Consider the following 12,484-nt stretch of genomic DNA (forward strand, 5'->3'; position numbering starts at 1 on the left):
TCCGCCTGGCTCGACAGCAATGCATGTGAAAAAGATCTTGTACTCCTTGTGGACAACAAGTTAAACATGAGCCAACAATGTCATGTGGCGGCAAAAATAGCCAATGGGATTTTGGCCTGTATCAATAGGAGTCTAGTGTTTAGATCCAGGGAAGTCATGCTATCCCTCTATTCTGCCTTGGTCAGACCACACCTGGAATACTGTGTCCAATTCAGGGCACCGCAATTGAAGGGAGATGTCAACAAGCTGGAATGTGCCCAGAAGAGAGCAACTAAAATGATCAAGGGTCTGGAGAACAAGCCCTATGAGGAGTGGCTTAAAAAGCTGGGCATGTTTTGCCTGAAGAAGAGAAGGCTGAGAGAAGACATGATGGCCATGTATAAATATGTCAGGGGAAGTCATAGGGAAGAGGGAGAAGGCTTTTAAACAGAGAATGGGTGGCCATCTTTTGGGGGTGCTTTGAATGCGATTTTCCTTTTTCTTGGCAGGGGGTTGGATTAGATGGCCCACCAGATTAGATGGCCCCTCTATGATTCTATGATTCGCTTTATAGAACGTGTTGCTGCGATTTGTTCCTGTAGGTATGCATTGTTCAGAAGAATGACACCAAGAAAATGTATGCCATGAAATATATGAACAAGCAGAAGTGTGTAGAGCGGAATGAAGTGAGAAATGTCTTCAAAGAACTACAGATCATGCAGGGGCTGGAGCATCCTTTCCTTGTGAATTTGTGGTAAGAAGCATGGGCTTGCCAGTGAAGCACATTTTTCCATGATTTCCCTGAGATAATGTGGCCTGGTCCTCTCTGAATGCTTGGTTCTGCTTGATATTTCCATTTTAACTGTGTCGCAATGATTGATTTATCTCTACAATGTTTGTTGGCTTACTTTTACAGCTGGTGTAACCCAATTTTCTTTGAGTGCCCATTAAGAGAAACAGCAGGCTTCAGGGCAACCTGCAATTCAGATGCATTTCTAAAGCAAGGCACTTGCCTTGGTAATAGAACCCCCTGTTCAGTTCCTGCCATAACTCCTGCTATCTCCATGCGTCATGCTGTTTTGACTTTATTTCTTTCACAGTAGAAATTGTAATATTTTTGGCCAAATAGCAGATGTGCTAGATCTAGAGATAAGATTACCTTGTTTGGGAAATAAACTTTGGTTGCAAAAAGCCTTGGCTAAAGGAATGGTTCCCTATGCAAAGGCACTTCTTGCATGTAGAAAACTAGCCATTTTCTTCTTGGTCTCGGTGAATCATACAACAAGCTAGTCTCCTGTTTGTGTGATTTAACTGATGACTACTCAAAGAATTACAGTTACAGACAAGCAATATGTCCTTCTTCTTCATGATCTTTGTGAATTACACAAATGTGATGTTAGCTTGTTGTGTGATTTCACAGATCATCAGTGGAAGAACTACAGTTACAGATTAGTAAAATGTTCTTTTTAGATATTAGGCTAGGTTAGATCCCTCTGTCTAACCATAGTTTCCATGTGATATAGAGAGGGTTGTTGTTGTTTATTCGTTCAGTCACTTCCGACTCTTTGTGACCTCATGGACCAGCCCACGCCAGAGCTCCCTGCCAGCCATCACCACCCCCAGCTCCTTCAGAGGCAAGCCAGTCTCTTCAAGAATTCCATCTATCCATCTTGCCCTTGGTTGATCCATCTTCCTTTTTCCTTCCATTTTCCCCAGCACCATTGTCTTCTCTATGCTTTCCTGTCTTCTCATGATGTGGCCAAATTACTTCATCTTTGCCTCTAATATCCTTCCCTCTAGCAAGCAGTTGGGCTTTATTTCCGGAAGTATGGACTGGTCGGATCTTCTCGTAGTCTAAGGCACTCTCAGAGATAGAGAGGGAGGGGGAAATATTCAAGCATACAACTCCCACCTGTAGTCTGAAATGCAGGCTCAGCCCAATACATTTGCTGCCTGAAGCAAAGGACAAGAGAGTCATCCATCCCAGTCCATGCACAGAAACTGACCAGGCTGGCAACTTATCCATATTTCTACATTGGAGACTTTTACTTTAATATGCTCATTTATAGGCCTGGGGCAGGTTTTGTGGTACTTCCAGTTCTGCCTTCCAATTACATAGGGAAATGGTTGGAAAACTGAGGAACATTGAGGAAGCTGCTCCTTGCATCTGCCTCCTAAGGCCGTGGCCTCAGTCCATCTAATGGTAGGACTGGCCCTGCTGAAATGTTACAGGCACAGCATGTTGCACATGATTCTATACCAATGTTTTGGGATGTGATTGACAAGATCTTTGATTGAACTTCTTACCTGCCCAAGTATTGTTGTCGCTTAAAGATATTAACACTCGCATTTTCATGCTACTGATAACTATGATCCACACTCATTCTGTTTCACAGCAGAGTCTTAGAATGTCAATAATAGAAAGAGAGAAATAATGTTCACCCTACTGAATGTCCTAGGAAACCAGTCATCTTCTTAACTGTGCTAGCTCTCCTGCAGTCTTCTGTAAACAGATTGTTTTCCTTTGCCTGCTCTAACTGCAGTCCACTGTCCCTGTTTCTTAGTGCTCTCTGTGCTGTCTAGTTAACCTTAAAATCTAGTTCCTACTACTTGAATGGTATTGATTTCATGCTGCACCCCTGCAGGTAGTCATCTAATATGCACCCTTTTCTGAATACCAGAACAGCTCCAATATTTATGAAGCAGAAAGGAACCATGAAAGAGAATCGAATGCAGATCCTCAAACAGTTCTTCTGCATATTGCTTGATGCTTAAAAGTAATGAGTTGTAGAAGAGCTGGGCAGATGGCAGGACTTTGGAGGACACGACAAGAAGAGAAGAAAGGGGAAACCATCCTCACTAGCAATAGTTGCATAAGAGCATTGACGTCTACCATATGTCAAGTTGGCCCATACAGTCAAGTAGTATTGGCAGTGAAGGGCAGTAGTTCTTTAGAGCTTTAGGCAGATTATTTCTTGGCATTATCTGGAGACATCAGAGGAACTGAACCTGGAGCCTTCTGCATAGCAAAGGTTGTCCCACCTAAAACAAACAGTTGTTTCTTCTAGCCGATTCATGTGCGTGTTTATGAGTTATGTTGACGCCTTTTGTAAGCTGTGCCATACACCATGCCTCCTATTGCCTCCTTGTCATTGCTTTTTAAGAGTATCTCTTTCCATACTTGTTCTGAATCTCAAGGTCATCTAGAACAGAGGATATCATTCTGGGTTTCACAGATGAATCAAGAAACAGCCTTTAGCCCTTTCTGGGTTTCTGGTCAGTCCATAATTATAGGGAGTGGGCCTAGCTGACAATGAGAGGTCTGTTTTGTGGTTTAAACTTTTAGGATTGCATTTTTTATCAATAAACATGAAGACTAAGCCTTTATATAGCATTTCTATAGAATATTAATGTACCTATTTATTTAGCAAAACATTACACTGCTCTTCTAGCAAATGTGAAGCCTTAGAATATTTAAACCATTACATGCATATTGCATTGTTGATGTTCTCTGAGCTGAAAGAAAAGTTAGAAACTGCACAACATGTGTTAAAGGAACATGGAATGTGAGATGCATGAATAATAAAACAAGAATTGAAATGTATATACATTGCAGGAATTGGGGTTAACAAAATAAGAAAAGGGGCATTTTGAGTCACATAATTATACAGTATTTTACTCAGGACATGAAAATCCAGAAAGAAATGGAGTGGCATGAATAATGAGAGATATAACAAAAGCAATTGAAGCTTTTGTTATATAATGCAAAGTCTGACAGAAATATATCAATAAGATTTCAGGAAAACCCATCAAGGTAACCATAATCCAACCCTCGGGGTTGAGAAGGGTGGAGTACAAATATGGTAAATAAATAATACTGTATATACTCAATATAAACCTAGTTTATACTTTGGTCGCCTTGGTGGATGACCTCCGCAGGGAACTGGACAGGGTGAGTGTGACCCTGCTCGTTCTCTTGGATACCATCAACCATTGTATCCTTCTGGGGAGACTCGCTGGGATGGGATTCGGGGGCACGGTTTTACTATGGCTCTGGTCCTTCCTGGAGGGTCGTTCCCAGTCAGTGAAGCTGGGGGACTCCTGCTAGGACCCCTGACCATTGACCTGTGGGGTTCTGCAAGGGTCTATTCTGTCCCCCATGCTATTTAACATCTACATGAAACCACTGGGAGAGGTCATCCAGAGTTTTGGAGTATGGTACCATCTCTACGCAGATGACACCCAACTCCACTACTCATTTCTACCAGATTCCGAGGAAGCCCCGCAGATACTGGACCAGTGCCTGGCCGCTGTGATGATCTGGATGAGGACAAACAAGCTGAGGGTCAATCCTGACAAGACAGAGGTCCTCCAGGTCAGTCGTCCATCTGACCAGGGGATTGGGTGGCAACCTGTGCTGGACGGGGTTGCACTCCCCCTGAAGTTGCAGGTCCGCAGTTTGGGAGTCCTCCTGGATTCAGCGCTGATGCTTGATGCACAGGTGTCGGCGGTGGCTGGGAGAGCCTTCACACATTTAAAACTCATGCGCGAACTGCAACCATACCTCGTGAAGTCTGACTTGACCATGGTGGTCCATGCCTTAGGTACCTCTAGACTGGACTACTGCAATGCACTCTACGTGGGGCTACCTTTGAAGACGGTCCAGAAATTACAACTCGTCCAATGCTTGGCAGCCAGATTAATAACTGGGTTGACTTATAGGGAGCGGTCAACCCCCCTGTTTAAGGAGCTTAATTGGCTGCCATTCATTTTCCGGTCCCAATTCAAGGTACAGGTTCTCACCTATAAAGCCCTAAACGGTTTGGGACCCACCTACCTTCATGACCCTCTCTCTCTCCATGAACCAGCCCAAGCTCTTCGATCTTTGGGGGAGGCCCTCCTTTTGCCCCTGCCAGTTTCACAGGCTCATCTTGTGGGTACAAGGAGAGAGCCTTCTCCTCTTTAAAAAGAATCTCAAGACCTGGCTCTGCCGTTGCACTTTTGGAGAGTAGCCATACAACCTTATACTATTGCTCCCCTCAACGCTTTTGTCCTTGGAGTACACCTTCCCCTTGTACGAAGGCCTGTTTACTACTCTGTTTCCCAATGGCTCTCCCTTGCAAATAATCTGCTCCTTTTATCTCACCCTGAGTTTTTAATCATTTTATTGTACATGCAGTTTGCTCACTGTTATTGTGCTTGTTCGTTGCAGTCTTATGTTTTGTGTTCATTGGTTATTGTATTCATCATGTTTTTGTATTTTACTGTATTGTTGCTTGCGTTTCGGTTTTTATTTTATTGTATTTTACTGAATTGTAATTTGCTGTTTGGGCTTGGCCTCATGTAAGCTGCCCCGAGTCCCCGTTGGGGGAGATGGTGGCGGGCTATAAATAAAGTTGTTTATTATTATTATTATTATTATTATTATTATTATCCAGCACATGTTTTATGCTGAAAAGGCCCCCTCGGCTTATACTCGAGTGGGGATCTTGGCAGGAAGGCATGGGGCTGAAAGGAGCCCTTTGCAGGGTTTCTACCAGTGATGTGCCTCTTCCTGTTTTGGCACAGCAACCCAGCTGGATCTCTGTGCTTAGACAGGAGGAGAGGAAGATGCACGGCCTTTCCTCTCGGCATAGCAACCCAGCTGGGTTGCTGTGCTGAGAGCAAAGGAGAAGCTGTATGCATCAATTAGTATAATTTTAAGGGTATCTATTTTTAATTTGAATTTTACCAGTAGCTGCTCAATTTCCTACCCTAGACTTATACTTGAGTCAATAGTTTTCTTAGTATTTTGTGGCTTAAATTCGGGTTGAGTTATACTCGAGTATATATGGGTAAATAAATTATATTTATTTTAGACTGTGTGGCAGTTTTGTCTTCTAATTCTTGTTTCTAAACATTTATGTACTCACTGGAAAGGTTCTTGTTTTCACATTTTCATAGTTACATTTTTTTTAAAGAAATCCAACATGCTCCAAGAAAAAACAGACAAGGAAAAACAGTAAGTCTATCATACAAGAGTACCATCTACAAGTGGTTGTTCGGCATTTAGTGAAGGATGCTTGGGAAACAGACTGCATGATAAATGAGGGCATCTTATACCTTCTTAAGCTGGAGAAATAAATAACATCTAAAATCCTTGTCTCTCTGAGCCTTTGGGTCTAGACTATTAATAATATGCTTTTGGCAGTCAACACTAAAAGAGTGAATTAATTTTCCCTGAGTAAATACTGCAGTCTCAAATGCAAGAAGGTTAATTGTGATTTTGAGTGCATCTGTACATATCACCTTAAATTTTTAATTCCTTCTCAAAAGCAGTAGGTCTTGGGGAAAGTGGAAGCACATTATGAAATCCGTGCAGGCTTACTAGTGAAATATTGTTTTACGAGGTTTACCTAGAATTTTCAGCAGTGTAGGGCCAGAACCAAAGTCAAAACATTGTTAAGCCTTTGCTCAGATGGATATTTCTGTTCTATCTGTTGAAAGTACTCTAGCTGTGTATTTGCCAGCTAGGTTTGTACTCTGATGAGAATTAATTTATAGCAGATACTCTAAATATAAATATTCTAAAGGCACTAGATCCTGGAAACTATATGCTGGTTATTGCTTAGATGGGGGACTGCCAAAGGATACCAGATGCCATAGGCTATATTTTAGAGGATGGCAATAGCAAACTATCACTGAGTATTTCTTGCCTAAGAAAATCCTCTGAAATTCACGAATCTATTATAAATCAACAACTGACTTGAAGGCACAAATCTGTACACAGCCGTACAATTGGAAAATGGTGCTACAAGGCCAAGAATTGCGTTTTGGATATCAATATTGATACATAGAATCATGACGTTCAAAGAAACCACAGGAACGATCCAGACCAACCCCCTTCCATGCAGAAAAATACAATCAACTACTCTTAACAGATTGCTATCCAGCTTCTGCTTTAAAATCTCCAGAGAAGAAACCTCCACTACACTCTGAGGCAGCATATCCCACTGCCAAACCACTCTTACCACCACAGAGTTTTTCCTAATATTTAGGTGGAATCTCTTTTCCTGCAATTTGAATCAATTCCTCCATGTCCTAGTCTCCAGAGCAGCAAAAAGCAAACTTGCCTTCTCCTTAGTGTGACATCTTAAACATGGCTATCATGGCCCCTCTCAGCCCTCTTTTCTCCAAGCTAAACATACCCAGTTCCTTAAGCCATTCCTCATAGGGCTTGATTTCCAAACCTTTGATCATCCCCCCCCCCCTTTTCTGGACAAGTTCCAGCTTATCAGTATCCTTCTTGAATTGTGGTGCCCACAATAGAATTGCAAAGAATTGCTATGCTACAATAATATGTTATAACAGAATTATTATTCTGCAAGACAAGACTTAAGGCCTGCCAGGTCCATAATTCTGTTTACCCAGAAGAATGTTTCCCATGTTTCTCAGTGCCTCATAGTCAGAGCTGCACTTCCCTTGATACTAGTGGAAGCATAGCAATAGTTGTTGAAAACATTATGTGCCATGAAATAAGCAAAACATAGTATCTCCAATAAGTGGAACTGGAGAAGCCATTAATTGTTCCATCACTTGTTCTTCCTGCAGCTTTGATGTCTGATGTATCAAAACAAGCTTTTTAGGAATTTTATATGTTATTGTTGAAGGTGAAGCTCAAATGGATCCTGCCTCCTTCAACCCCTATTGGGGCTAGCATTTTTAAAAGCCTTGTTATACACAACATTCATAATCCAATTCATATCTGCATCTTCTCTTCACACACACACATTCTCCAAATGTCTCAGTGCAAACAGGTTGATGAATGATCAACTGTAGTAGTCACTTTAGTGCCTGAGAATATTGAAAAGACAGTTTGAGTAAGATAATAAGCATACCAAGAAAAGGTTTTGAGGTTGAATCTGAATTGTATTTGCAGATCTATAGGTGTGGGCTGTATGGTTTCTTTGGAATGATAACTATTTCTTTAGAATAATTTTAAAATTTTGCATTCCGGAACTACTTTGATGTTGTTGTTAGGTGCCTTCAAGTCAGCTTTGACTTATGGCAATCCTGTGAAAAGAAGCCTTCAAGTTACCCTTTCTTTAACCAACCTGTTATGGCTTTGCACATGTCTTCCTTGACTTAGTCTGTGCATCTGGAGTGCGATCTTCCTCTTTTCCTACAGTGTGGACACCCTTCCAAACATGTCATTTTAGGCCATTTTCCGTATCAGAAATGGAATAGCCATAGCCCAGCTGGCTGATGGAGCCCTTTAAATTAAGAGCAGGCTAAAAATGACAGCTTTGTGCTCTCTGAACTTGGCATTATATCATTGTTGCCACCCCGCCTTTTGTCCTGTTTAATGCTGGAAAGTACCCAAATAGCATGCTTAAAATCCATTGGAAGAGATGGTGGAAAGACAAAGTCAGTCCCAGATTATACACAGGACTATGCATCTGGTTTAGTAGAAGCAGAAGCATTGTCTTAGGCTCAAGATTCAAATATGGAAAGCAGTTCTGATCATGATCCAGAGCTGAAAAAGGAGTCGCCAGAAAAAATAACCCAACTTACCCTGATGTTCAGAAATCCACAAAGCCAAACATATCAGATAAATTCACAGTGGGAATGTTGAAAATGTGGTAGTTGTTTGCCACAATGAAATAGCTGAGCTAATTTACAGCCAGTGATAAATCAGCGCATCTGGTCTAATTAGCTCAGTGTTTATTTTTAAAGTATATGAGAGTGTTTCTTGTTCCTTTACGACTGACCTTTTAATGTACAGTGTTCCACAGGATGAATTGCCTCTGCATTCTCATCATGATCTATAGAAACTGCATGGGACAGTTTAGACTCTGCCAGTAGCCTCAGGCTCTGATTATTTCCTAAAAGAAAACAAAAACACTGTATTTCCCAGCACCACTATGTGAATTCTACATGAACATATTCACATACTGCTTCTGAGAAAGGAAGCCATTTTATCCCCTATAATACAATTAGACTGACTATGGAAAGGAACTATTCACAAGTACACCGTCCTATAGTTATAGGCCTGTCTAGCTTGGTTTGTGGTCACAGGAAGAACTAAAGTAATCCATGCCTTGTTTAAAATTAAAGTCTTATAAATATATCTTAAGGATTTAAAAGAGTAAGACTAAAATTTAGCTCTTTGAGTATAATTGATGAAGGCAAAGAGAACCTGGGGAGAAGCTACTTTAGAATCATCTGCTATGATTGCGCCCTGGTGAATTATCTGATTTTCTGACTTTACACTGTTGATGCCCAGCAGTCTTCTGGTCCTTCATGTCAAAAAAATTGTTTTAGGGCTGAAAGAGTACATTTTGAGGAACCGTTTGCTCTGCTTCTTTCCTTTTTAAAACACAGACCACCTAGTCCTCTAAGATGATGGAGAACCCTGTAGAGAACATTAAGTCCAAGGAACAGCTCAATTGATCACTGTATTGATTTTTTTACATCCCTCTCTGTTGAGCAGCTTAAAAAAATCTCTCTACAAATCTAATTTGATCCAGACTCCATGGACTGTACTAATGCTACAGTTTTGGTCTACAAATAGAGATGTCTCAGAATTGCCATCTAGTATTGAATAGTTAACACAGATTTTAATTCTCCTTGTATTACAGTATTACTCTGAATACTTGTCTACTTAGTTTTGTGAGGTAATTCTTAATGGTTAGAGGGCATTGCTCTGTTACAAATCCAGTTACCTATTCCTTTACTGACCCTTTCTGTCTGTCATTTTCGTGCAACAGCCATATGTATGTACAAAGGAAATGCAAGCATATATCATATGAACATAGGAATGGAACAATGGATGACGAATCTGGATTATGTTTTTGATGATCTGACGATAGTGAATGGTTATTGTAGTAATTGTTTATTAATTGTGTAATGTGTTAGGTTGTTAACTGCTTTTTTACACTGTAGCATTGATTTTTGCTGTTCTTATTTGTTGTGAACTGCTGTGAGTTGCCTTCGGGCTGAGAACAGCGGTATATAAGTAAGTAAGTAAATAAATAAATAAATATAACAAAGGCTCTGGCAAAGAAACTCATTTTCACAAAGTCTATTTATTTAAGCTTGCACCATGTCTATGTCTAGCTGGAAGATTTTTTGTTATAGCAGCATTGGTGTTGGAAAGATGATGAAGTGATGCAGGAAGAGATGGAGAAAGATGAATTTTCAGTGTTGGGTTGGGTTGCAGCAAATGCTATATATAGTAAAGCTTGAGCTGGGAAAGAGGGATTTTCTTCTAGTCACTCCTGAGTGTGTTTGCCTACAACAGGCAAGTTAAACAACAGGTAACTCCAGAATATCTTACTATGGATGTAGGAACAACAAAGCCAAGTGCAAGTTGGAAAGATAAGACTGCACCACTAACTCTTCCCAGCATGTTCGAAAGCAAAGATCTGCAAGTTTGGTCACCCAAATGGAAATCTTAAGAAGAGGTATTAAAGGAAAAAAACGAATCCTAGATACATTTTGGAAGAAGCTTTCAAGTGGCATCTCTTAGCTTCAAAACGTTTTTGTTTACTTATGCAAGCTTTCCTTAACCTGGCTGTATCATTTCACATGTGCATATTGTTAGTTTTTAATAAATATTCCCTGAAACATGCTGAATTGCTGTTCTTTTTCATAGTATAGGAACCTGTCCCCAGTCTTCCCATATTATTTTGGTCTGTGGTACCAAATTTGCTGTTAAAGAAGTAATACCCAGGGACACTCAGCATTGTACAAATCACCCTGTATTGCGCTTCTATATCTTTCTCCAGAGAAAGAAATAAGATTACAGTATATTGGGCACTTTCTTGCTGTTGGTGAAGTGGCATCTTCAGTGTTCTTGTACCTTTTAGGGTGAGAAAGGTTTGTACGATTGTTCCCTCTGTGTTTGTAGCTTATGTCCATGCATCCTGCTTTGTCCATTGACAGAGAGATGATGCGATTTTATCTTGTATTTAATTATGTTGGCTCCTCGGGGACTGTCTTGGCAGAAAAGCAGCTAATTTTCTTTTCTGTATTCAAGAACATTGACTGTGCCAAGTCTAAAATGTATTGATTTCTTGAGCCATGTTTAACTTGCTGTTATTTAAAACGAATGGGACAAAAAGGTCTTGTGAGGGAAATTATGAAGGGAGTGTGGAAACGAGAATGAGATGATTTATTTGAGGTGTAGACATGCTCCTCCCCCTTTTGAGCTGTACTTTGAAATAAATAAAACAATACAGAATGAAAATGGTCTTGAGCATTTATGAAACAATAGTGCTGTTGTCAAGGAGGGGGAAAAAAGAAATGGAACATTTTCTGGAAAACGTTTAAAATTATTATGCCTCAAATGATTACAGTTTTTAAGACCACATGCTTATAGAGAATTGTATCTTATATATTGTCAGTTTAACTTTCTTTTCCTGCAGTAAACTTTTAGAGTCACACTCTCTTTCTCTGCAGTACTTCCTTATTTCAAGTTAGGGGGGGGGGGGGGGGAAGCTGATTCAGTATAACTTGCACATAATGTTACGGACATCATTCAAGGATACTCTTAGAAAAAATTGGGATGCATTTCTCCCAAATTTACAAAATGGAATTTTAGCCCATAAAACTATAAGGGGTGGGGCTATATATCTAAGAAGATTAAATTTTATTAAATTCTGACCACATGTCTTTAGTAGTAGACCAGTTTAAATAGGATAGGTCATTCCTCAGTATATTTTCTGTTTGCTATGCACAAATGTCCTAAATCCTTAAGTGTAGGGTTACCCTAACATTAATATCATCATGGGAGTGGAATTCAAAACCATAGTTGTATTAGTCTAGAATTAGTTTCTAAGAGGCTACAAAATGCCTTTGCATATTACTAGTACCACCATGAGCTCATGTATCATACATGACTTGAAAATATGACCCCCCTCCCACACACACACATCGGCAAAAAAACAAACCTTGATTCTGTTGTTTCATATATACTACAACATTGTATATAATAGGACTTGAGCATCAATTGATTATTGGTATCTGGGATGGGTGGAGTGGTCCTGGAACCAAACCCCAGTGGATACTGTGGACCTACTTTATATGGCTTACTATGCTGTGCAATTTTGGGTTTGGAAAGCCCAGGTCTCATTAGTTTCACGATTGTTCTTTGACCGTAGCAAAAATCAAGGCATGACATTTTCTTGTGCTGCCTATTCCACTTTAGGTATTCATTCCAGGATGAAGAAGACATGTTCATGGTGGTTGACCTGCTTCTTGGAGGAGACTTGCGTTTTCACCTACAGCAAAATGTCCGTTTCCAAGAGGATACTGTAAAACTATTCATCTGTGAGTTAGCCTTGGCATTGGACTATCTTCAGAGCAAAAACATTATTCACAGGTAAGTCAAGCACACTTTTTTTGAAATTTACTTATTTGGTATTGATAGCTCAATTATTCTTTAGGAACTTAGGAATAACACTTTCTGGGTCATTGACCTTGGCAAATGAATATTCAACCACCACCATTTCCCCATCCAGGC

The 12,484-nt window shown here is 40.2% G+C and overlaps 1 protein-coding gene across 3 annotated transcripts in view; it reads left to right on the forward strand.

The window, feature by feature from the left end:
• STK32A (serine/threonine kinase 32A) overlaps window positions 1–12,484 on the forward strand; it is a 107,847-nt gene that overhangs the window by 47,598 nt on the left and 47,765 nt on the right. For all 3 annotated transcript variants that reach the window (XM_067463711.1, XM_060765136.2, XM_060765137.2), the window contains exons 4-5: window positions 582–733; window positions 12,170–12,343. In XM_067463711.1, the coding sequence (XP_067319812.1) occupies window positions 582–733; window positions 12,170–12,343 (326 nt within the window). The remainder of the gene's footprint in view (window positions 1–581; window positions 734–12,169; window positions 12,344–12,484) is intronic.

The sequence above is a fragment of the Anolis sagrei genome, chromosome 2 (assembly GCF_037176765.1).
Source record: "Anolis sagrei isolate rAnoSag1 chromosome 2, rAnoSag1.mat, whole genome shotgun sequence".
Lineage (NCBI taxonomy): Eukaryota > Metazoa > Chordata > Lepidosauria > Squamata > Dactyloidae > Anolis > Anolis sagrei.